Source organism: Hyperoodon ampullatus (assembly GCF_949752795.1).
Source record: "Hyperoodon ampullatus genome assembly, chromosome: 5".
Lineage (NCBI taxonomy): Eukaryota > Metazoa > Chordata > Mammalia > Artiodactyla > Ziphiidae > Hyperoodon > Hyperoodon ampullatus.
This window is the reverse complement of record NC_136918.1, coordinates 33,992,444-34,019,011: the sequence shown is the minus strand read 5'-3', so window position 1 is coordinate 34,019,011 and position 26,568 is coordinate 33,992,444. Positions and strand designations below refer to the sequence as shown.

The 26,568-nt window shown below is 40.8% G+C and overlaps 1 protein-coding gene across 1 annotated transcript in view; it reads left to right on the top strand.

Annotated features, from left to right (window-relative positions):
* OSBPL11 (oxysterol binding protein like 11) overlaps positions 1-25,323 on the top strand; it is a gene marked incomplete at both ends in the record, with an annotated part of 96,942 nt that extends 71,619 nt beyond the window's left edge. The window contains 2 exons of the mRNA XM_079704913.1: positions 20,315-20,468; positions 25,258-25,323. Of these exons, the coding sequence (XP_079561039.1) occupies positions 20,315-20,468; positions 25,258-25,323 (220 nt within the window). The remainder of the gene's footprint in view (positions 1-20,314; positions 20,469-25,257) is intronic.
* Between the last annotated feature and the right edge of the window lie 1,245 nt (positions 25,324-26,568).

The following is a 26,568-nucleotide window of genomic DNA, read 5'->3' as shown; positions in this document are numbered from 1 at the left end:
TAAATCATTATGTTGTACACCTGAAACTAATATAATGTTACATGTCAACTATACCTTAATAAAAAATTAATTTAAAAAATTCACAGAAAAGGAGATCGGACTGTGGTTACCAGAAGTGTGGGGTAAGGAGTGAAGGAATTGAGTGAGCTTCCAGTTATAATAAGTACTGGGGTTGTAATGTACAACATGATGATTGTAGTTAACACTACTGTATGGTATATTTGAAATTTGTTGAGGGAGTAGATCTTAAGAGTTCTCATCACAAGGAAAAAAGTTTTTTTTTCTATTTCTTTAATTTTGCATCTATATGAGAGGATGAATGATGATTAACTAAACTTACTGTGGTAATCATTTCACAATATATGTAAGTCAGGTCATTATGCTGTACACCTGAAACTGATACAGAGCTGTATGTCGATTATATCTCAGTAAAAGTGGTGAAAAAGAGACTTCGCTGGTGGTCCAGAGGTTAGGACTCTGCGCTTCCAATGCAGGGGGGTGCGGGTTCAATCCCTGGTTGGGAAGCTAATATCTCACGTGCCACCTGGCACGGCCAAAAAAAAAAAAAAAAAAAAAACTGGAGAAAAAAGTGGAGCTTTAAAGACAGAAATCAAAATTTTGGAAAACTTGTATCTGTCACAATAAACTGAAAACTTCCCTAGTAAAGAGTTTTCTGATGAAATTGGTGGTGAAACTAATGAATGTGATCTTTAAAATATGATAAAGGGCTTCCCTGGTGGCGCAGTGGTTGAGAGTCCGCCTGCCGATGCAGGGGACACGGGTTCGTGACCCGGTCCGGGAAGATCCCACATGCCGCGGAGCGGCTGGGCCCGTGAGCCATGGCCGCTGAGCCTGTGCGTCCAGAGCCTGTGCTCCCCAGCTGTAGAGGCCACAACAGCGAGAGGCCCACGTACCGCAAAAAAAAAAAAAAAAAAAGATAAAATATGTCAACATCTGGAAGATCATTTTTCAGATGACCAATGCATGTTATTACAAAATTATGCATGGGTAAAAATTCCATTCAAGGTGCAAATTAGACCAATGGATTTCCATGTAGCAGAGCATGAAAAATTCATTGACATTTTTCAGTTTCTACATTGCAGCTAATCTTTTAAAAGCAACTATTTGCTGAGTTTTAATATGGTATCAAAGAACTGAGTTATTTGAAATATCTATTAAAATATTCTTCCATTTTCCAGCTATATGTCTGTGTGAAGCCATATTTTCCTTATATACTTTAACTAAAACAATATGTATCACAATAGATTGAATGTAGAAGCAGATATAAGGATCTGGCTATTATTGAACCAGATGTTTAAGAGACGCTGCTGTATTCTCTTTGCTAAACTTTTATTATAGATTTTTGTCTACATTCCTGGGGGTTATTGGTCTTTTGTTTTCTTTGGAAGAAAGTTTTTTTGTTTTGTTTTGTTTTGTTTATTTTTTGCAGTACGCGGGCCTCTCACTGTTGTGGCCTCTCCCATTGCGGAGCACAGGCTCCGGACGCGCAGGCTCAATGGCCATGGCTCACGGGCCCAGCCGCTCCATGGCATGTGGAATCTTCCCGGACCGGGGCACGAACCCGTGTCCCCTGCATTGGCAGGCGGACTCTCAACTCCTGCGCCACCAGGGAAGCCCTGGAAGAAAGTTTTTAACCACAAATTTAGTATCTGTAGTACCTAGGGCTATTGATGTTATCGGTTTCTTCTTGAGCAAGTTTTGGTAGTTTGTGTCTTTCAAGGAGTTGGTTCATTTAATTTTTCAAATTTATTGGCATGTATTTCATAATATTTCCTTATTCTTTTAATGTGTGTAGGATCTGTAGTGGCCCCACACTCATTCCTTATATTGGGGATAACTTCTTTTCCTGATCAGCGTGATTAAAGGTTTATTAATTTTACTTAAAGAACTAGTTTTTGGTTTCATTGACTTTTCTCTATATTTCTGTTTTCTTTTCCATTGATTTCTGCTCTTAATTCCTTTTTTCTGCTTATTTTTTGCATCACTTGCTATTCCTTCTTCTAGTTTCTTAAAATAGAAGTTAGGGACTTCCCTGGTGGCACAGTGGTTAAGAATCCGCCTGCCAATGCAGGGACATGGGTTCGAGCCCTGGTCCGGGAAGATCCCACATGCCGCAGAACAACTAAGCCCGTGCACCACAACTACTGAGCCTGCGCTCTTGAGCCCGTGTGCCACAACTACTGAAGCCTGCATACCTAGAGCTCGTGCTCCGCAACAAGAGAAGCCACCACAATGAGAAGCCTGCACAACACAACGAAGAGTAGCCCCTGCTAACCGCAACTAGAGAAAGCCCACGCTCAGCAACAAAGACCCAACACAGCCATAAATAAATAAATAAATAAATAAATAAATTTAAAATAGAAGTTAGGTCAGGGTCAGCAAACTTCTTTTTGTAAAAGGCCAGAGAATAAATATCTTAAGCTTAATGGGCCAGATAGTCTCTACCACAGCTACTCAATTCACCCTTTGTAGTGTGGAAACAGCCACAGACAGGAAACGGATAGATGTTGCTATATTAAAATAAAAGCCTATTTACAAAAATGAGCATTGGACCATAGTTTGACCCCTGGTTTACATCACTGATTTTTCTTCTTTCATAATATAAATGTTTAATGCTATATATTTCCCTCTAGGTCTGCTTTATCTATATCCTGCAACTTTTGAACATTTATTTATTTGTTTATTGAAGTATAGTTGGTATACAGTGTTGTGTTAGTTTCTGGTGTACAGCAGAGTGATTCAGTTTATACATATAGTATATACATATTCATATTTTTTTCATTTTGGATTATTACAGGATATCAAATATAGTTCCCTGTGCTAGACAGTAGGACCTTGTATCTATCTTATATATATTAGTTTTATCTGCTAATCCCAAACTCTTAATTTATCCCTCCTCCATCCCTTTTCCCCTTTGGTAACCATAAGTAGTTCTCTAAGTTTGTGAGTCTGTTTCTGTTTTGTAAATAAGTTCATTTGTATCATTTTTTATTTTAGATTCCACATATAAGTGACACCATGTGATATTTGTCTTTCTCTTTCTGACTTGTTTCACTTAGTATGATAATCTCTAGGCCCATCCATGTTGTTGTAAATGGCATTATTTCATTCTTTTTTATGGCTAAGTAGTATTCCATTGTATATACATACCACATCTTCTTTATCCATTCATCTGTAGATGTACATTTAAGTTGCTTCCATGTCCTTTTTTTTTTTATTCACACTTGTAGGTTTGGGTTTTTTTTGGCCATGCCCTGCAGCATGCGGGATCTTAGATCCCCGACCAGGAATTGAACCCGTGCCCCCTGCACTGGGAGCATGGAGTCTTAACCACTGGACCGCCAGGGAAGTCCCCCGCTTCCATGTCTTGGCTACTGTAAATAGTGCTGCTATGAACATTGGAGTGCATCCAATTTTTGAATTATAGTTTTCTCTGGATATATGCCCAGGAGTGAGATTGCTGGAACATATGACAACTCTATTTCTTGTTTTTTAAGATCTCAGGGGACTTCCCTGGTGGTCCAGTGGTAAGACTTCGCATTCCAATGCAGGGGGCGCAGGTTCGATCCCTGGTCAGGGAGCTAATATCCCACATGCCTTGGGACCAAAAAACCAAAACATAAAACAAAAACAGTATTGTAACAAATTCAATAAAGACTTTAAAAATGGTCCACATAAAAAGAAAAAACTTGATATTGTTTTCCATAGTTGCAGCACCAGTTTACATTCCCACCAACAGTATAGGAGGGTTCCCTTTTCACTACACCCTCTCCAACATTTATTATTTGTAGACTTTTTGATGATGGCCATTCTGACTGGTGTGAGGTGATACCTCATTGTAGTTTTGATTTGCATTTCTCTAATAATTAGTGATGTTGAGCATCTTTTCATGTGCCTATTGGCCATGTGTTTGTCTTCTTTGGAGAAATGTCTGTTTAGGTCTTCATCAAAGATACTGGCCTGGCTTGTAATTTTCTTTTTTGTTATTTTTGTCTGGTTTTGGTATCAGGGTGATGATGGCTTCATAGAATGACTGGGAGTGTTCCCTCCTCTTCCATCTTTTGGAAGAGTTTGAGAAGGATCAGTATAAGTTCTTCTTTGTATGTTTGGTGGAATTTCCCAGTGAAGCCATCTGGCCCTGGACTTTCGTTTGCTGGGACTTTTTTTAAAAATTACAGACTCTATTTTACTTCTAGTGATTGCTGTGTTCAAATTATCTGTTTCTCGATTCAGTTTTAGTGGGCTGAATGTTTTTAGAAACTTGTCTGATACTGCTGAACTGAATGAATAAGCATTTTCAGAACTCTAATGGAAAACTGATGAATTCATAAAAGTGCTAACAAAAGATCAAGATGAAAAAGAAGTAATTACATGGGACTGAGTGAACTGATGAGGATGATTATAATTTTTGTGACTTTCTGTCTGAATAAAAAAAAAAGAAACTTGTCTGTTTTTTCTAGGTTGTCCAATTTGTTGGCATATAATTAGTTATGGTATTCTCTTATGTTTTTTTTTTATTTCTGTAGTATCGGTTGTTATTGCTCCTCTTTCATTTCTTATTTTGTTTATTTGGATCCTCTCTCTTTTCTTCTTGGTGAGCCTGGCCAGAGGATTGTTGATTTTGTTTGCCCTTTCAAAGAGCCAGCTCTTGGTTTTATTGATTTTTCTCTATTGTTCTTTTAATCTCTATTTTATTTATTTCTGCTCTGACCTTTATTATTTCCTTCCTTCTGCTGACTTTAGGTTTTGTTTGCTCTTCTTTTTCTAATACTTTTAGATAGTAGGTTAGGTTATTTATTTGAGATTTTTCTTGTTTTTTGAGGAAGGCCTCTATTACTGTGAACTTCCCTCTAAGAACTGCTTTTGCTGCGTCCCATAGATTTTGTATGGTTGTGTTTTTATTGTCATTTGTCTCAAGGTGTTTTTTAATTTCCTGTCTGATTTCATCATTGACCCGTTGGTTTCTTTTTTTCTTTTTTTTTTTATTGGAGTAAAACTGCTTTACGATGTTGTGTTCGTTTCTGCTGTACAATGAAGTGAATCAGCTATATGTATACCTATATCCCCTCCCTCTTGGACCTCCCTCCCCCGCTTCCTCCACATCTAGGTCATCACAGAGCACCGAGCTGAGCTCCCTGTGCTTTGCAGCAGGTTCCCACTAGCTATCTATTTTGCACATGGTAGTGTATTTATGTCAAACCTAATCTCCCAGTTCATCCCACCCTCCCCTTCCCCCACTGTGTCCACATGTCCATTCTCTACATCTCCGCCTCTATTCCTGCCCTAAAAATAGGTTCATCTGTACCATTTTTCTAGATTCCACATATATGTGTTAATATACAACATTTGTTTTTCTCTTTCTGGCTTACTTCACTCTCTATGACAGACTCTTTGTCCATCCACATTTCTACAAATGACCCAATTTCATTCCTCTTTATGGCTGAGTAATATTCCCCTGTATATATGTAGCACATCTTCTTTATCCATTCATCTATTGTTGGACATTTAGGTTGTTTCCATGTCCTGGTTATTGTAAATAGTGCTGCAGTGAACATTGGGGTACATATGTCCCTTTGAATTATGCTTTTCTATAGGTATATGTCCAGTAGTGGGATTGCTGGGTCATATGGTAGTTCTATTTCTAGTTTTTTAAGGAACGTCCATACTGTTCTCCATAATGGCTGTATCAATTTATATTCCCATCAACAGTGCAAAATGGTTCACTTTTCTCCACACCCTCTCCAGCATTTATTGTTTGTAGATTTTTTTTAAAGAAATTTATTTATTTATTTTTGGCTGCGTTTGGTCTTTGTTGCTGCATGCGGGCTTTCTCTAGTTGCGGTGAGCAAGGGCTACTCTTTGTTGCAGTGTGTGGGCTTCTCATTGCAGTGGCTTCTCTTGTTGCCGAGCATGGGTTCTAGGTGCATGGGCTTCAGTAGTTGTGACATGTGTGCTCAGTAGTTTTGGCTCGCGGGCTCTAGAGCTCAGGCGCGGTAGTTGTGGTGCACAGCCTTGATTGCTCCGCAGCATGTGGGATATTCCTGGACCAGGGATCGGTTTTATTTTCATTACTCTAGGAGGTGGGTCAAAAAAAATCTTGCTGTGGTTTATGTCAACGAGTATTTTTCCTGTTTTCCTCTAAGAGTTTTATAGTGTCCAGTCTTACATTTAGGTCTTTAATCCATTTGGAGTTTATTTTTGTGTGTGGTGTTAGGTGGTGTTCTAATTTCATTCTTTTACATGTAGCTGCCCAGTTTGTCCAGCACCACTTTCTTCTTCTTTTTTTTTTTTTTTTTTTTTTTGGCTGCGTTGGGGCTTCGTTGATGTACATGGGCTTTCTCTAGTTGTGGCAAGCAGGGCCTACTCTTCATTGCAGTGCACAGGCTTCTCATTGCAGTGGCTTGTCTTGTTGTGGAGCACGGGCTCTAGGCGCACAGGTTCCAGTAGTTGCGGCACACAGGCTCAGTACTTGTGGCTTGTGGGCTCTAGAGCGCAGGCTCAGTAGTTGTGGCTCACGGGCTTAGTTGCTCCATGACATGAGGGATCTTCCCAGACCAAGGCTCAAACCCATGTCCCCTGCATTGGCAGGCGGATTCTTAACCACTGTGCCACCAGGGAAGTCCCCGAACATCACTTATTGAAGAGGCTGTCTTTTCTCCATTGTATGTTCTTGCCTCATTTGTCATAAATTAGGTGACCATGGGTGCGTGGGTTTATCTCTGGGCTTTCTATCCTGTACCGTTGATCTATATTTCTGTTCTTGTGCCAATATCATATTGTCTTGATTACTGTAGCTTTGTATAGTATAGTTTGAAGTCAGGTAGCCTGATTCCTCCAGCTCCATTTTTCTTTCTCAAAATTGCTTTGGCTATTCGGGGCCTTTTGTGTTTCCATACGAATTGTAAAGTTTTTTGTTCTAGTTCTGTGAAAATTGCCATTGGTAGTTTGATAGGGATTGCACTGAATCTGTAGTTTGCTTTGGGTAGTATAGTCATTTTCACAATATTGATTCTTCCAATCTAAGAACATGGTATATTTCTCCATCTGTTTATGTCACCTTTGATTTCTTTCATCAGTGTTTTATAGTTTCCTAAGTACAAGTCTTTTTCCTCCATAGGTAGGTTTATTCCTCAATATTTTATTCTTTTTGTTGCAATGGTAAATGGGATTGTTTCCTTAATTTCTCTTTCTGATTTTTCATTGTTAGTGTATAGGAATGCCAGAGACTTCTGTGCATTAATTTTGCATCCTGCAACCTTACCAAGTTCATTGATTAGTTCTAGTAGTTTTCTGGTGGCATCTTTAGGATTTTCTACGCATAGTATCATGTCATCTGCAAACAGTGACAGTTTTACTTCTTCTTTTCCAATTTGTATTCCTTTTATTTCTTTTTCTTCTCTGATTGCCGTGGCTAGGACTTCCAAAACTATGTTGAATAAGAGTTGTGAGAGTGGACATCCTTGTCCTGTTCCTGATCTTAGTGGAAATGGTTTTGTTTTTTCACCATTGAGTATGTTGTTTACTGTGGGTTTGTCATATATGGCCCTTATTATGTTGAGGTAGGTTCCCTCTATGCTCATTTTCTGGAGAGGTTTTTTTTTTTTTTTTTTTTTTTGCTGTACGCGGGCCTCTCACTGTTGTGGCCTCTCCCGCTGCGGAGCACAGGCTCCAGATGCGCAGGCTCAGCAGCCATGGCTCACGGGCCCAGCCGCTCCGCGGCATGTGGGATCTTCCTGGACTGGGGCACAAACCTGTGTCCCCTGCATTGGCAGGCGGACTCTCAACCACTGCGCCACCAGGGAAGCCCCACTGGAGAGTTTTTATCGTAAATTGGTGTTGAATTGTGTGCAAAGCTTTTTCTGCATCTATTGAGATGATCATATGGTTTTTATTCCTTAATTTGTTAATATGGTGTATCACGTTGATTGATTTGCATATACTGAAGAATCCTTGCATTCCTGGGATAAATCCCACTTGATCATGGTGTATGATCCTTTTAATGTGTTGTTGGATTCTGTTTGCTAGTATTTTGTTGAGGATTTTTGCGTCTATGTTCATCAGTGATATTGGTCTGTAATTTTCTTTTTTTGTAATATCTTTGTCTGGTTTTGCTATGAGGGTGATGGTGGCTTTGTAGAATGAATTTGGGAGTATTCCTCCCTCTGCAATTTTTTGGAAGAGTTTGAGAAGGATTGCTGTTAGCTCTTCTCTAAAGTTTGATAGAATTCGCCTGTGAAGCCTTCAGGTCCTGGACTTCTGTTTGTTGGAAGATTTTTTTTTTTTTTTTTTTTTTTTTTTTTTTTTTTGTGGTATGCGGGCCTCTCACCGTTGTGGCCTCTCCCGTCGCGGAGCACAGGCTCCGGATGCGCAGGCTCAGCAGCCATGGCTCACGGGCCCAGCCGCCCCGCGGCATATGGGATCCTCCCAGACCGGGGCACGAACCCGTATCCCCTGCATCGGCAGGCGGACTCTCAACCACTGCGCCACCAGGGAGGCCCTGTTGGAAGATTTTTAATACAGTTTCAGTTTCATTACTTGTGATTGGTCTGTTTATATTTCTAATTCTTCCTGGTTCAGTCTTAGAAAATTGTACCTTTCTAAGAATTTGTCCATTTCTTCATGGTTGTCCATTTTATTGGCATATAGTTGTTTGTAGTAGTCTCTTATAATCCTTTGTATTTCTGTGCTGTCTGTTGTGATTTCTCCTTTTTCATTTCTAATTTTATCAATTTGCGTCCACTCTTTTTTTCTTGATGAGGCTGGCTAAAGGTTTATCAATTTTGTTTATCTTCTCAAAGAACCAACTTTTAGTTGTATTGATCTTTGCTATTGTTTTCTTCATTTCTATTTCATTTATTTCCACTCTGATCTTTATGATTTCTTTCCTTCTACTGACTTTGGGTTTTCTTTGTCCTTCTTTCTCCAGTTGCTTTAGGTGTAAGGTTAGATTGTTTATTTGAGATTTTTCTTGCTTCTTGAGATGAGATTGAATTGCTATAAACTTCCCTCTTAGAACTGCTTTTGCTGTGTTTCATAGGTTTTGGGTTGTCCTGTTTTCATTGTCATTTGTTTCTATGTATTTTTTTATTTCTTCTTTGATTTCTTCAGTGATCTCTTGGTTATGTAGTAGTACACTGTTTAGCCTCCATGTATTTGTGTTTTTTACAGTTTTTTTCCTGTAATTGATTTCCAGTCTCATAGCATTGTGGTCAGAAAAGATGCTTGGTATGATTTCAATTTTCTTAAATTTTCCAAGGCTTCAGTTATGACCCATGATGTGATCTAGCCTGGAGAATATTCTGTGTGCACTTGAGAAGAAAGTGTATTCTGCCACTTTTGGGTGGAGTGTGCTATAAATATCCATTAAATCTATCTGGTCTATTATGTCATTTAAAGCTTGTGTTTCCTTATTTATTTTCTGTTTGGATGATCTGTCCATTGGTGTAAGTGGGGTGTTAAAGTCACCTAACTCTTATTGTGTTACTGTTGATTTCCCCTTTTATGGTTGTTAGCATTTGCCTTATGTATTGAGGTGCTCCTTTGTTGGGTGCATAAATATTATTTATAATATAAATATTTATAATTATAATTATATAATCTTCTTCTTGGATTGATCCCTTGATCATTATGTAGTGTCCTTCCTTATCTCTTGTAGCTGTCTTTATTTTAAAGTCTATTTTATCTGATATGAGTATTGCTATTTCCCCTTTATTTTGATTTCCATTTGCATGGAATATCTTTTTCTATTCCTTCGCTTTCAGTCTGCTTGTGTCCCTAGGTCTGAAGCGTGTCTATTGTAGACAGCATGTATATGGGTCTTGTTTTTGTATCCATTTAGCCAGTCTGTGTCTTGGTTTGAGCACTTAATCTTTTTACATTCAAAGTTATTATTGACGTGTATGTTCCTATTACCATTTTCTTAATTATTTTGGGTTTGCTTTTATGGGTCTTTTTCTTCTCTTGTGTTTCCTGCCTAGAGAATTTCCTTTAACATTTGTTGTAAAGCTGGTTTGGTGGCGCTGACTTCTCTTAGCTTTTGCTTGTCTGAAAGGCTTTTGATTTCTCTGTTGAATGTGAATTAGATCCTTGCTGGGTAGAGTAATCTTGCTTGTACTTTTTTCTCTTTCATCAGTTTTTGGTTTTATTTATTTATTTGTTTGTTTGTTTGTTTATGGCTGAGTTGGGTCTTTGTTGCTCCTTGCGGGCTTTCTCTAGTTGCAGTGAGTAAGGGCTACTCTTCATTGCGGTGTGCGGGCTTCTCATTGCAGTGGCTTCTCTTGTTGTGGAGCACGGTCTCTAGGTGTGCCGGCTTCAGTAGTTTTGGCTTGCAGGCTCTAGAGCGCAAGCTCAGTAGTTGTGGCGCACGGGCTTAGTTGCTCCACGGCATGTGGGATTTTCCTGGACCAGAGCTCGATCCCGTGTCCCTTGTATTGGCAGGTGGATTCTTAACCACTGCGCCACCAGGGAAGCCCCTCTTTCACCACTTTAATTATATCCTGCCCCTCCCTTCTGGCCTGCAGAGTTTCTGCTGAAAAATCAGCTGATAACCTCATGGGGATTCCTTTGTATGTTATTTTTTGTTTTTCCCTTGCTGCTTTTAATATTTTTTCTTTGAATTTAATTTTTGTTAGTTTAATTAATATGTGACTTGGTGTGTTTCTCCTAGGGTTTATCCTGTATGGGACTCCCTGCACTTCCTGAACTTGGGTGACTATTTCCTTTGCCATGTTAGGGAAATTTTCCACCATAATCTCTTCAAATATTTTCTCAGACCCTTTCTTTTTCTTTTCTTCTTCTGGGACCCCTATATTTCGAATCTGGGTGCATTTAGTGTTGTCCCAGAGGTCTCTGAGATTGTCTTCAATTCTTTTCATTCTTTTTTCTTTTTTTCTGCTCCTCGGCAGTTATTTCCACCCTTCTGTCTTCCAGCTCACTTATTCGTTCTTCTGCCTCAGTTATTCTGTTATTATCTTCTTCTAGTATATTTTTCATTTCAGTTATTATGTTGTTCATTTCTGTTTGTTTGTTCTTTAGTTCTTCTAGATCTTTGTTAAACATTTCTTGTATTTTCTCAGTCTGTGCCTCCATTCTATTTCCGAGATTCTGGATCATCTTTACTATCATTACTTTGAATTCTTTTTCAGTTAGGTTGCCTATTTCCTCTTCATTTATTTGGTCTTGTAGGTTTTTACCTTGCTCCTTCATCTGTGACATATTTTTTTGTTGTCTCTTTATTTTGTTGTTGTTTTTGATGGGTGGGATTGTGTTCCTGTCTTACTGGTTGTTTGGCCTGAGGCTTCCAGCACTGGAGTTTGTACGCTGTTGGGTACAGCTGTGTCTTGGTGTCGAGATGAGGACCTCTGTGGGACCTCACTCCGGTGCATAATCCCTGGGGTCTTCGTTATTCCAGTGGTTTGGACTCGGAGCTCCCACCACAGGAGCTCTGTCCCAACCCCCAGCTCATGAACCAAGATCCTGCAAGCCATGTGGGGTGGCAAAAAACAAAAAGAAAAAAAAAAGAAAAGAAAAAATGGAGCAGAACAATAACAAAGAGTAAAAAATAAAATTAGATTAGAAAACTAACAAATGTTAGAAAGAATAAAAAAATAAAAATATAAATGAAGCAATGACCTGAACGTAAAAAATAACCACCATAGTAAAAAAAAAAAAAAAAAGGAGAAAAAGAAGAAAATAAAGCATGAGAAGGCCTTGGCTCAGGGGGGCGGGGCTTAGGCAGGGGTGGGGTTTAGGTGGTGCGTGGGGCCTGTGCTTAGGAAAAGGCCCTGAGGGGGTGGGGGTGGGGCTTAGGCGTTCCTCTGGCCTTGGAGGGCAGAGGACCAGGTCTAGGATCCCAGCAGGCTCACTGGGCCCGAGTGGGTGGGGGAAATGCTAGGCGTGTTTCCCCCAATCCTCCAATCCTGGTGGCCCCCTTCTCGTTGGCATCTCTTCTTCTCCCCACTCCCTCCCTCCTATATCCCTGCGACCCACGTAGCCAGAGGGGACCACGGAAGGCAGGGGACCAGACCCGGAAGCCCAACAGGCTTCCCAGGGCCTAGTGGGCAGGGAAACTCCCATGGCCCCTCCCCTAATCCCGTGGCCCCAGATGGTCCCAGATGATCATCTGCCTCTCCTCCTCTTCCTCCCTCCTCCCTCTCTCCTACGCCCCTAGGACCCCCGCAGCCAGAGGGGGCCTTGGAGGGCAGAGGACCAGGCCTGGGAGCCCAGCAGGCTTCCCAGGGCCCGAGTGGGTGGGGGAAACACCCTCTGCGCCTCCCCTGATCCTCCGGGCTTGGAGGGCCCCTCCCACCCACCTCTCCTCTTCTCCCCCACCTCTCTCCTGTGCCCCTAGGACCAACACGGCCCAGAAGGGGCCTGGGAGGGCCGAGGACTGTGCCTGGGAGCCCTGCAGGCTTCCCAGGGCCTGATGGGGCAGCAGAGATGCTAGGCATGCTCCCCGCCTGATCCTCGGAGCCCCCGAGGGTCCTTCCAGGAGTGGGAACCCCTCCCCAATCCCAGCCACCCCTCAGGTGCCCGGTGCTGTCCAGCCTCCACTTTTCCTCCCCCCTTACTCCCCACCTCATCCTACCTGGTCACTTGGGTTCCTCCCATGTCCTTGGGTGTCGAGGTCGCCCACCAGCATCTGGCAGGCACCCTAGTTGTGGGGAGATGCGAATTCCATATCCTCCCCTGCCACCATCTTTGACTCTGCCCTGACTTAGTGGTTTCTTAGTAGCATGTTATTTAATCTCCATGTAACCTTCTTTTTTTTCTCATTTCTCTTTCTGTGGTTGATTTCTAGTTTCATGATGTTGTGGTGAGAAAAGATGCTTGAAATTATTTATTTATTTGCTTGTAAATTTATTTATTTATTTATTTATTGACTGCAATGGGTCTTTGTTGCTGCATGTGGGCTTTCTCCATTTACGGTGAGCGGGGGCTACTCTTTGTTGCAGTGTGCAGGCTTCTCTTGTTGCAGAGCACAGGCTCTAGGTGCATGGGCTTCAGTAGTTCTGGCCCATGGGCTCAGTAGTTGTGGCTCATGGGTTCTAGAATGCAGGCTCAGTAGTTGTGGCACACAGGCTTAGTTGCTCTGTGGCATGTAGGATCTTCCTGGACCAGGGCTCGAACCCGTGTCCTCTGCATTCGTAGGCAGATTCTTAACCACTGTGCCACCAGGGAAGTCCTTCAAATAATTTCTTTTCTCAAATTTGTTGAGGTTTGTTTTGTTTCCTAGTATGTGGTCAGTCCTAGAGAATGTTCCATGTGCACTTGAAAAGAATGTGTATTCTGGTTTTTTTGGATGAAAATATCAATTAAGTCTAACTGTTCTATTGTATCATTTAGGATCTCTGTTGCGTTATTGATTTTCTGTCTGGAAGATCTGTCCACTGATGTGAGTGAGGTGTTAAAGTCTCCTACTATTATTGTATTCCCGTCAGTTTCTACCTTTATTTCTGTTAATATTTGTTTTTTGTATTTAGGTGCTCCTATATCACGTGCATATATGTTAATAAGTTTAATATCCTCTTCTTGTATTGATCATTTTACCATTATATAGTGTCCTTCTTTTTGTTTTTTTATGGCCTTTGTTTTAAAGTCTTTTTTTTTTTAATAAATTTACTTATTTATTTTTTTATTTTTGGTTGCATTGGGTCTTTGTTGCTGTGTGTGGGTTTTCTCTAGTTGTGGTGAGCGGAGGCTACTCTTCATTGTGGTGCACAGGCTTCTCATTGTGGTGGCTTCTCTTGCTGTGGAGCACGGGCTCTAGGCACATGGGCTTCAATAGTTGTGGCCCATGGGCTCAGTAGTTGTGGCTCACAGGCTGTAGAGCATAGGCTCAGTAGTTGTGGTTCACAGGCTTAGTTGCTCCGTGGCATGTGGGATCTTCCTGGACCAGGGCTGGATCCTATGTCCCCTGCATTGGCAGGCGGATTCTTAACCACTGCGCCACCAGGGAAGTCTGAGTCTTTTTTGTCTGAGTATTGCTCTCCCCGCTTTCTTGTCATTTTCATTTGCATGAATTATTTTTGCCATCCCCTCACTTTCAATCTATGTGTGTCCTTTGCCCTAAAGGGGTTCTCTTGTAGACAGCATATTATAGGCTCTTGTTTTTTTATCCAATCTGCCACTCTGTCTTTTTTTTTTCCCACTCTGTCCTTTTTTTTTTTTTTCTGCACTGTGCAGCCTGTGGGATATTAGTTCCCTAACCAGGGATTGAACCCGCACACCCTGCAGTGAGAGCGCGGAGTCGTAACCACTGGATCAACAGCAAAGTCTCCATTGATTGGAGCATTTAGTCCATTAACATTCAAGATAATTATTAATAGATATGTATTTATTGCCATTTTGAACCTGTGTTCCAGTTGATGTTGTATTTCTTCTTTGTTCCTTTTGTGGTTTGGTGGTTTTCTTTTGTATTATGCTTGTGTTCTCTTCTTTTTGCCTTTTGTGAATATACTGTATGTTTTTGATTCGTGGTTACCCTGGTTTTAAAGTATGTTAGCCTATTACTATATATACTTGCTTTAGACTGGTAGTCATATAGGCTCAAACACAGTCTTTAAAAAAAAACCCTGCATTTTCTTACTCTCCTCTTCCATATATTATGATTTTGATGTCCTCTTTTACATCTTCATGTTTATCCTTTTGCTGTTCATTGTAGTTATCATCACTTTCCAAAAAAAAAAAAAAAAAACCTTTTTAATCTGTGTACTGGCTTATTTAAGTGATTTACTTTCCAATTGTGATTTTCTCTTTACTGTAGATTCTTGCTGCTTTTCTATTTGGAGACGATCTTTCAATAGTTCTTTTAGGATAGGTTTAGTATTGCTGTATTCTCTTCATTTTTGATTGTCTAAGAAATTCTTTATCTCCTTCTGCTCTAAATGATAATCTTTCTGGGTAGAGTATCCAAGGTTGCACCTTTTTCCCTTTCAAGACTTTGAATATATTTTGCTACTGTCTTCTGGCCCACAGTGTTTCTGTAAAGAAATCAGCTGATAGCCTTATGGAGGTTCCCTTGTTAATTAACTGTTTGTTTTTCTCTTGCTGCCTTTAGAATCCTCTCTTTAACTTTTCCCATTTTAATTATAATATGTCTTGGTGTAGGTCTGATTGGGTTCATCTTGTTTGGGACCCTCTGTGCTTCCTGTACCTCAACAACTGTTTCCTTCTTTAGATTAGGGAAGTTTTCAGCCATAATTTCTTCAAGTACATTTTTGATCCCCTTTTCTCTTTCTTCTCCTTCTGGGATCCTTATTACACGTAGATTGGCATGCTTTATATTAGCCTATAGGTCTTGTATATTGCTCTCATTTCTTTTTTAATTTGTCTTTCTGTCTGCTGTTCTGATTGGGTGATTTCCATTATTCTACCCTCCAGATCACTTATTTCTTCTTCTGAGTTATCCAGTTTGCTATTTATTGCCTTTAAGCTCAGCTTTTGTCTTGGCCAATGAGTTTTCTAATTTTAATTGGTACCTCTTTAATAGTTTCGAGTTCCTTTTTACAGTAATCTGCATTTCTATCTATAGCCTTTCTTAATTCCTTTAGTATTTTCATTATCTCCTTTTTGGACTCAGAATCGGGTATTCTGGAGATGTCTATTTCATCTTTAGGGGAATTCCCTTGATCTTTTAATTGCAAGCGATTCCTCTGCTTCTTCATTTTACTTGTATTTCTCTGACTCTGTGAGTTTAGGAGAAACAGTTAATCAACTGTGGTTTTGAAGGGCTGTTTTTATGTGAGAGTGTCCTGGTGTAGCCTCTGTGAGTCTGATATTTTTAGGATAAGGGCTGTCTTTAGTATGTATGACTGCCACATCTTTCCTCAGCGTGTGTTGGCTGTTTCCCATTGATAGGGTGTGTGATTGTTGTGGTGACTAGAGCCTGCAATGGACGTTGAGCAGGGTCTCCTCTTTGTCACAGCCCTGTTAGGGGCAGGGCCTGCTCCCCAGTTGTTGGAGTAGACACCCCCAGATCTGTTTCTGATCTGTGGTACGAGGTAGGAAGGACTGGAGCGCTTCCTCTGGGAGAGGAGCCACTGAGTATTCCTCCGTTGGAGCTGTCCACTAGGAAGTGAGCTCTGTGGTGTTGCCTGTCACCCATTGTGCAGGCTCACAAAGTACACTGTTTTTGGCACTGCCCTCAAGCCTTGCCTCAACCATGGGAATTCAGGCAGTCGGCCAGGTGTCCCTCAGGCTCTGTGCTCACAAAGCCACTAGCACAGATCCATTGGTGCAGAACTGCTGAAGTCAGGCACCAGCACTGCCATAGTCGCACACCTAGACCCACCGTGGGAGCTACTGAGTCAGCCCAGATCCCTGGCCCCACCCCTGGTGTGTACCTGCAGAGCCTGCAGCTGCTGTCACCAGACCCACCCTGGCCATGGGTGCACCAGTAATCTTCTCAGATGTCCCAAAGGCACTGAGTTTACAAAGCCACCCATAGCATGTAAATCTGCAGATCGCACAGCTGCTGGGATGCTCAGATCTCAGCCCTGCTTCTAAAGTCATGCAGTCCCTGGGGATTGGCTCGGATTTCATCCCCACCTCCGTGTGTGGTTATGTGCTCCCAGAACTCATAGAGGCAGATCCATCCTGCTGTGAGCACACTGAGAATGAGGCTGCTATGACGGGCCCCACCCCTTCCTTTGCACGCATATGTTAACAATGGGGCTTCAGTGGCAGACCCAGGCTCCTTCCTCTGCACACCCCTGGTTGTGGCTTGGGCCTCACTCCTGCCCCTTCACACTGTCTCCGTGTAGCCATTCCCAATCCACTCCCCTGGTCTGTCCTCTGAAGCCTGAGTTTCAGCACCCAGCCCCTGCACACACCAGCAGACATGCGTCTTGGGCTAGAGAGTGCATGGAGTTGGCCAGGACCTTCTGTGCAGGTCTCTCTCTGTTCTGCATGCCACAGGCTGGCTACTGCACTCTCCTTCAAACCTCTGAAACTCTCTTTCCATCCCAGCTGGTCTCCCTGCCAGTGAAGAAGTTTCCCAGGGTGAGGGAACATTTCCTCTTTCACAACTCCCTCCCAGGGGCACAGGTCTTGTCCTGATTCCTTTTTTTTAAATTATTTTTTTATACAGCAGGTTCTTATTAGTCATCAATTTTATACACATCAGTGTATACATGTCAATCCCAACTACTTAGTGATCTTTTTTGCAGCTTTGGTTGTATGAGATCTCTGCCAGCATTCAGCAGGTATTTTGTGAGAATTGTTCCACATATAGGTGTATTTTTGATGTCTTTGTCGGGGGAGGTGACCTCCATGTCCTTCTATTCTGCCATCTTGATCTGGCTTCTACCTTTTGAACTTTTTGATATGCGTTTTCTGATTTCCCTTGTGGGTTTTTATTTCTCTCTTTTTTTTTTTTTTGGACTTGAACTTATTTAGTAATGTGTTGTTTAATTTCCAAATATTTGGAGCTTTTCCTGATATCTTCTCAGTATTCATTTCGAATTTAATTTCATTTTGGTCAAAGAATGTGCTTTGTGTGGTTTTAGTCCTTTAAATTTATTGAGATTTGTTTTATAGCACTGAATGCATTCTATCTTGGTAAATGTTTTGGGTGCACTTGACAGGAATGTGTATTCTGTTGATGTTAGGTGAGAGTATTCTGTAAATGTCAATTAGATCAAGTGGATTAATAGTATTTTTCTAGCCCTCTGTATCTTTTACTGATCTTCTGTGCACTCTATCAGTTGAGAAGAGGTATTGAGATCAGTTACTGAAATTACCAATTTTAATGGAATATTTCTCTTTATAGTTCAATAAGTTTTTGTGTCATGTTATTTGGACCTCTGTTGTTTGGGTCATACACATTTAAGATTATATGTCCTTTTCTCAGGAATGGTAACACAGTTGTTGGAAACATCCTCAAGCTTCCTGGCAAATAGGAACCATACTCTGTTTCTCCAGAATGCTGACCCTGAAAAGATTGCACGTCCTCTTGCTGCATTGCCCCCAACCCTTGGCCATTATGAGATGATCCTCCATCCGTGGTCATAGTTCTTGCTTTGAATTCTACTTTAATATTAAAATTGCCACTTAAAAATATTATTGAGATATATTTTACATATCATAAAATTCACCTGTTTTAAGTGTACAATTCAGTGATTTTCGGTAGCTTTCCTTAGTGATACAGTTTTTACCATTAACTAGTTTTAGAATTCTTTGATCCTCCCATAAGATCCTTCATGCCCATTGATAGTTAATCCCTGTTTCTGCCCCCAGTTCCAGGGAACCTACTTTCTGTCTCTATAATTTTACTTTGGCCATTTCAGATAAATGGAATCATACAGTATGTGATCTCTTATGCCTAGCTTTTTTAACTTAGCACGTTTTTGAGGTTCATTCATGGTACAACATGTATCAATATTTCATTCCTTTTTATTACTGAATAGTACTCCATTATGTGATACTACATTTTGTCTATCCCTTCACCAACTGATGGACATTTCCAGTATTGGACTATGATGATTAATACCACAGTGAACATTCTTGTGCAGATCTTTGTGTGGACATGTTTTCACTTCTCTTGGGTAAATACCTACGAGTGGAATTCCTGGTTTGTGTGGTAGTTTTATGTCTAACTTTTCAAGAAACTGCCAAACTATTTTCAAAAATGGCTGCACCATTTTACATTCCTGCCAGAAACATATGAAGGCTCCAGTTCTCCTCATCTTCATCAACATTTGTTATTGCCTGTCTTATTTAGTATGCCCATTCTAGCTGATGTGAAATAGTATCTCATTGTGATTTTAATTTGCATTTCCCTAATGGCTAATGATGTTGAGCATGTTTTTATGTTCTAATTAGCCATTTGTATATCTTCTTTGTTAAAATGTTTGCTTATAAATTTCACCCATTTTTTTAAATTGAATTGTTTGTTGTCTTATTGTGTTATAGGAGTTCTTTGTAAATTCTGGACACAGATCCTTTATTGGGTATGTGTTTTGTAAATATTGTCTCCTGGTCTCTCACTCATCTTTTCATTTTCTTAATGGTGTTTATTTCAGTAATCAGTTTTTATTTGATGAGGTGAGATTATCAGTGTTTTTTTAATCTTCTTCTAAGTTTTATTGTGAGGTGAGAGCCTAAAGTCACCTTTTTGCACGTGGATATCCAGCTGTCCCAGCACCATTTGTTGAACAGACTATACTTTCCCCAAAGAATTGTCTTGGCAGATTTCTTTGGCTTGGAGTTTGTTGAGCTCCCCCTGCCCTGCCCCCGTGCTGTGCCTACAAACTCTCTTAACTCGTCAGTTGGAGCACTCATAGGACCCCCTCATTTGTTTGCCTGCTCTCAGGAGTCACTGTCCTGTGCTGCCTTTTGTTCGACATCTGAAAACCATTGTTTCATTATATTTTGTCTGGTTCTATAGTTGATTAAAAGCAGGAGGGTAAATCTGGTGCCCATTATTTAATCACGTTCAGAAGCAGAAGTGGTCTCTTCTATTTCAGCTTTTTAAAAATTTATTTCTTGGGGTTCCCTGGTGGCGCAGTGGTTGGGAATCTGCCTGCCAATGCAGGGGACACGGGTTCGAGCCCTGGTCTGGGAAGATCCCACATGCCGCGGAGCCACTAAGCCCATGAGCCACAACTACTGAGCCTGCACGTCTGGAGCCTGTGCTCCGCAACAGGAGAGTCCGGGACAGTGAGAGGCCTGCGCACCGCGATGAAGAATGGCCCCCGCTCGCTGCAACTGGAGAAAGCCCTCGCACAGAAACAAAGACCCAACACAGCCAAAAATAAATAAATAAATTTATTATTTTTTAAATTTATTTCTCCTTTTGCTTATTGACTCCTAAGTTTCTTAAAAATAAAAATCTTGGTTATATAACTTAGGAAAATATAAATTATTTTTAATTTAAAAAGAAGCAGAGGGCTTCCCTGGTGGCGCAGTGGTTGAGAGTCTGCCTGCCGATGCAGGGAACACGGGTTCGTGCTCCGGTCCGGGAGAATCCCACATGCCGCGGAGCGGCTGGGCCCGTGAGCCATGGCCACTGAGCCTGCGCGTCCGGAGCCTGTGCTCCGCAATGGGAGAGGCCACAACAGTGAGAGGCCCACATACCGCAAAAAAAATAAAAAATAAAAAGAAGCAGAAGCAGCAGCATCTTGGACATTAACATCAGCAACATAGTGTCAGCATTCTTGTAACTCATAGGCATGAAATTATAGATCTGATTCAGGAAATGTAATTTATTAAAATTACTGTTAATTTTGAGGGTATCAATTCTATTTAATTATCTTTTTTGAAGAATGTAAAATGTGTGGTTTTCGGATTTCAGGCGATTGTGGAGAAATGTGACAGACTCTCTGAGGGAATCTGAAATTGATAAGGCCACAGAGCATAAACATACCCTGGAAGAACGCCAGAGGACTGAAGAAAGGCATCGTACTGAAACAGGCACACCTTGGAAAACCAAATATTTTATTAAAGAGGTATATGTCCTACATGTCTTCAGACTAAAACTCATTATCTACTTAGTGAGAACTTTAGCTTAGTAGGCTTTCCTGAATTATCACTTATATATCTTTATTTCTAAAAATAGTCCAGCTTAACCATGAGCTTTTTCATGAGCTTTTCACAGTTTGTCAAAGTAGAATAGTTTACCAGCAGTTCAAAAGAAATAGATTTGGGGATTTAAATTGGCCACAAAATACCAACATTAATCTTTAATCTCAATAACAGAATATGCAATTGACAATTTGTTGCCTTTTGTACCACAGTGAAACTCTTTGTTCACTTCCAGAGACCACATTTTAAGGATGCATGAAAAACTTAAATGGCTGCACAGAGGATAGTGAGAAGTGACTAGAATCTTTGCAATGTTTAAGGAAAAAGGAGTGATGTGGGGGGTGCTTAGGCTGGAAAACAGAAAATTGGAGCCATTCATTATAACTTTCTTCAAATATAGGTTAGGCTTATCGCGTAGAAGTTTCTTATCAGCTCCAATAGCAGACTTGAGCTAGGCCCAGACTACCAGGAAGCATTTTGAGCTTAACATAAGAAGGAATGTATAACAATAAAAAATATCCAATAATCGGGCTTCCCTGGTGGCGCAGTGGTTGAGAGTCCACCTGCCAATGCAGGGGACACGGGTTCGTGCCCCGGTCCGGGAAGATCCCACATGCCATGGAGCGGCTAGGCCCGTGAGCCATGGCCGCTGAGCCTGCGTGTCCGGAGCCTGTGCTCTGCAACGGGAGAGGCCACAACAGTGAGAGGCCCGCGTACTGCAAATAAATAAATAAATAGATCCAATAATGACAAGTGTGCATTTTATAGTAATGTGTTCCCCATCGCTAGACTCATGTAAGAGACCATGGCTTATGTAGAAGTGTTTACTTCACTAGTTTTGCAGGTAAGACAAAATGATTCCTAAAGTCTTTTCTAAATTTAAAGTTTTGTTTTATTTTGTTTATTAATTTCTGGTAGAACTCAGAGTAAGGTGAGTAATGGACCAGAGCTGATGCCAAGAAAAGTTTTCTTGTCCATAGCCAAGTCTAAGGAAACTCATTGAATTTTAATATTGGTCTGTCAGGAAAGAATCTGGAAAAACAGTTTGTGAATTTTGCATAGTTATTACCCTTAAAAGCCCACAGTTTATTGTAGTAGTTTCATTGCTTTAATTTTTCTCATCTTTGGGTATGAAATATAAATGCCAACTGTTTTCTTCCTTTCTTCCTTTCTTCCTTCCTTCCCTCCCTCCCTCCCTCCCTCCCTTCCTCCTTTCTTTCTTTCTTTCTTTCTTTCTTTTTGGCTGCATTGGGTCTTCGTTGCTGCATGCGAGCTTTCTCTAGTTGTAGTGAGCGGGGGCTAATCTTTGTTGTGGTGCATGGGCTTCTCATTGCGATGGCTTCTCTTGTTGTGGAGCATGGGCTCTAGGCGCACGGGCTTCAGTAGTTGTGGCACATGGGCTCAGTAGTTGTGGCTCACGGGCTCTGGAGCACAGACTCAGTAGTTGTGGCGCACAGGCTTAGTTGCTCTGTGGCATGTGGGATCTTCCCGGACCACGGCTTAAACCTGTGTTGCCTGCATTGGCAGGCGGATTTTTAACCACTGCACCACCAGGGAAGTCCCCCAAATGTTTACATGGATAGAAATTCAAAGAAAAGTACTTTACACCTCTTCATTTTTATATGAAAAGATAAACCTTTGTAACTACTATGCAAAATTATAGTCTGGTAACCTTAGATTTTTTTCATTTCAAGCTCACTAAGATAGCATACCAGAAGCAGATTCTAAAGAGGAGAATTTTTCTAAGGGAAGGCTCCTATAAATCATTAAAAATGAACTCTAGGGGCTGAGAGCAAGAAGCTGTAATGGGTAAAAGATGCAACCGATTTTAAAAGACTTTAAAAGATAGGCCTCCTGGTTCTTGCGACTAACATGACATGTAAACATGCTACTTCTCATGTATTCTTTATTTGACAGATATTATTAAGAACCTACCACTTAATCCCTTTATTATACTTTGTGATGTTGGATAGACAGATGTAGAAAGTGATAGCAAGATATGGCAGTTGTCTAATAAAGTAGTGAATTTCTGCCTAGATAGTCTTCACTAACTGCCTGATGAAACAGTAGATTGGAGATGCTGGCTCAGGTTTGGGCCTCTTTAGTTGGTAAGATGTAAGATGGCTTTCTAAATGGTGTGCCATGACACAGTGGTACAACAATAGATGGGTTAGATTTGTGTCCTATACTGATTGCCTAAGCCCATGGGGCCATTGCGTCACATCCTGTGTGTGACAGGACCATGGACTGTGCTGTAAGAAGCACTGCAGAGTAGAAGTGAGGCTGACGAGGATGGTAGTTAGCTGACACTGGTACCACAAAGTTCATAACAACTTTGGCGCTATTGCCATCAGGTATGGCTCTTTGCTAAGAAGAATCATATGTTATTGAAAAGTCAATTTTGTCTCCCCTGTGGTCCTAAACACAGTGCTGGGCACTTAGTAGATGTTTCATACATATTGTTATGAGTGACAAGAGCTTTTCCATTTGTTTGGTACTTTGATTATTGCTGTCAGACCAACAGACCAGTTTGGAGTTGGCTTTAGTTAGATGGAGGAGTAGAGTCACTTGATATGAAAAGAGGAGGTAGAGTAACCTGAGAAAGTATAGATGAACTTGAAGTGTCTCTAGTATCATTTGATACTACCTACCTTCTTGTCCTGACCACTTCTCATTGACATGTCATTTATTAGATCTTCCATTTCCTCCCTTTTGCGATTAGACACATCCATCAGGATCTATTGGTCATATCCTCTTGAGTGGATGTTTAAAATTTCTTAAGATGTGTATAAATGCAAGCAGGAAGGCTTTTGCAGAATAGTGGACCACATTGGAGTCAGATGTGCTAAGCCTGAACCTCAGTCATACCTTGGATAGTTTATCTACCGCTTCTAACTTCAGTTTCCTCATCTGTAAAATGTAGGTAATTATATAGAAGGTGCACTGCAAAGAACTCTGCCCCTTCCTGGGTGAAGTTGGACAACTCATTTCACTTCTCGGAGCCTCAGTTTCTTCATCTGTGAAGTGAGATGGTCAGGTGGCACGTCTTAACTTCTAAACCTAGCATTCTGTAATGTGGTTAGGAGACATCTTCTGTGTTTTTGTGTTTTGTGATAATTATCGACCAGGTGATTTAATTTAAACAACATAATGGTTTCTGTTGTTAAAGAGAAATTATTCTGACGCTTATTAAAAATGAAAAGGAAGACTTTATTCAAGAATATTGCAGTAGAGGAAAAAGATTGAATTCAACTCTGAATGTGTTGATAAGTGGGAATTTATAGCCAGGGGGCAGGATAAGGGAGTGGATGGAAGATTACTAAGAGGAACTTGGTCAGATGTCAAGAATGGTGGGTCGGGGGAGGCACCCGATTAGATCAAAAGTGTGAGAAGAGTTTCATTGGATATCAAAGATGAGAGAATTCTTGATAAGCTAGTTCATCAGGATTTTTTTTTGCTAAAACTGAGTTTAGCAGGCCTAGGATGAGGCTTAGTCAAGAAGAGAGATAGAGGAGTCTAACTTTTAAAGTTTGGTCAAGGAGAGAGTCCTCGTCACTATGACCCACATAATTGCTGGGAGTAAGCCATTTTTGGAGTAAGGTAGGGTAAATATATATTTTTAAATATTTTTTTGAAGATTTCTTTTTTTTTTTTTTTTCCGCGGGCCTCTCACTGTTGTGGCCTCTCCCGTTGCGGAGCACAGGCTCCAGACGCGCAGGCTCAGCGGCCATGGCTCATGGGCCCAGCCGCTCCGCGGCATGTGGGATCCTCCCAGACCGGGGCACGAACCCGTGTCCCCTGCATCGGCAGGCGGACTCTCAACCACTTGCGCCACCAGGGAAGCCCGAAGATTTCTTTTTTGATGTGGACCATTTTTAAAGTCTTTATTGAATTTGTTACAATATTGCTTCTGTTTTATGTTTTGGTTTTTTGACCAATCCCTGACCAGGGATTGAACCCACACCCCCTACATTGGAAGGTGAAGTCTTAACCACTGGACCGCCAGGGAAGTCCCTAAAAAAATTTTTTAATGCAAATAAATTGAGGGCGATATAGGGGTTACGTACAGAGGTTCAAATCTGACTTACTTCGCTTAGTCGCATAAACACCGAACTACAGTCTTAGCTACTGTGACCTCAGGTCTGCCAAGCTCTCACCCCAGTATGCTGCTTCATGCATTTGCTGCAGCACTTTTTTCCTCACTTGGTCTTCTCCTGTCTTTCGTTCACTCTTTGACTAACTTTGTCTCCTTTTGGTATCCTTCTATTCACAGGAACCAGGGAAAACTAACAAGGTAGAGTCAGGAAAGAACTAGGAAACAATACTCAGATCCTAGAGATGCCAGTTGAGATGTAGAGAACAGCTCATACCTTGGTGACCATTTCCTGTGCTCCACCTGCTGCCTGTCACTCCATCAGTGGGGCTCAATCTGCAGCATCTTGGCAAAATTGGCAGAATTGCTACAAATGACTTCTGCAAAGTAAAATATTCGTGGAGCACAAACTAGGTCTTCCCAGACCAGAACTTCTCACCTAATCCTAGCTTAACTACACATATTTTTTGGTGTCTTAAGCACCAAGGCTTTTTCTTCACAAACTCTTGTTTTTAAATGTGAGAACAGAATTCCATTTCAATGAAGGCATTGCATCTAGTTTTGGTTACTGATTCTGAAAATAATAGAGGAATGGTTCTTTATTTTTCTGCTTGTTTCAGGGAGATGGCTGGGTTTATCACAAACCCCTTTGGAAAATAATTCCAACAGTACAACCAGCAGAGTGACACACACTATCTAAGACTCGACCAAATGAACTTCTCTATTTACCCTATACTCTCTAAGAATGGAGTCATTGCACTGAGTGACCTGCTTCCTGATTGCACAGACTGAAACTAACCACAAGAATGTACCAGTTAGGGCACCATAGAACTGCAGCAAGACCAAAGTGTTGAAGAAGCACGTTGGACCTCTCACCAAGCTGTTCATGTGATGTGAGCAATATCATCTGAAGCCCTTTCACCTGAATTATTAGATGATTAATCTTTTATCCAGTTCCTGCTCCAAAAGCTAAGTTTGAATCCCCTCTTTTTGCATGGGGGCAGTTCTCACAACAGTGAGAACTCAGTGATTTTGATTTCTTTGTAGTGAAAATTGAAGTCTCTTTCAGAGTTTGTGCTTTGCTTTCTGTCAGTAACTGAAGTATTCACTACTCTTACAACAAATCAAGAGGAGGAAGAAGATGACCCAGAAGTGGCTTCAGCCATTGTGCCTGAAATCAGTGTTAAAAAAAAGTCAACCAGGTTGTCGTAACAAGGCATTCTGTTCCTTCAAAGAGACTGTGTGCCTGTGTCTGAGGAACTTATCCATTATCCACCTCTGTTGGAACTCTCTTTTAAAAAGTATATTTATAAATTGATTAGAATTATAACCATGGAGAAGTTTTTCTTCTGAGCATTTTAATATACTTGAAAACAACATTGACTTGAAAAATTTCAGAGCATTTTTCAACCTAGTTTTATTAAATATTATACTTGAGAGACAGTTTTTTAAAATGTGGTCATGTCAATATGATGAGATTTTGGCCCTTCTCAAGAACTGAGGCATTAAAGAACAAGCAAATATTAAAAAATAAGACTTACTGTTTTCCTTACCTTTTTTTCACTTGTAGGTTAATATCCAATATTACGTGCTATCCCTCTGGATAAGTATGCTTTATCTTACCTCTGTTCATTCAGAATTTAAAACAACTATTCATATTTGTCAGTAATTCAGAAGTTATATATGTGACTAGGTGCATGTATGGTATGTTTTGTTTTTTCAAGGAAATGCAAATGCTGAAGAAACAGTATGAAATAAAAAGGTATCAGGAAAAAAAGATATCAGGAGGTTATATTCAGGTACAGTCTTTTTTTTAAATAAGTATTTTATTGAGGTTGAAGAATTGCTGGCAATTAAAAGAATAGTGCTAATTATGGCTTTCATCATTCATTCAAGTATTTATTTAGCACCTACTTATGGTGCTCAACACT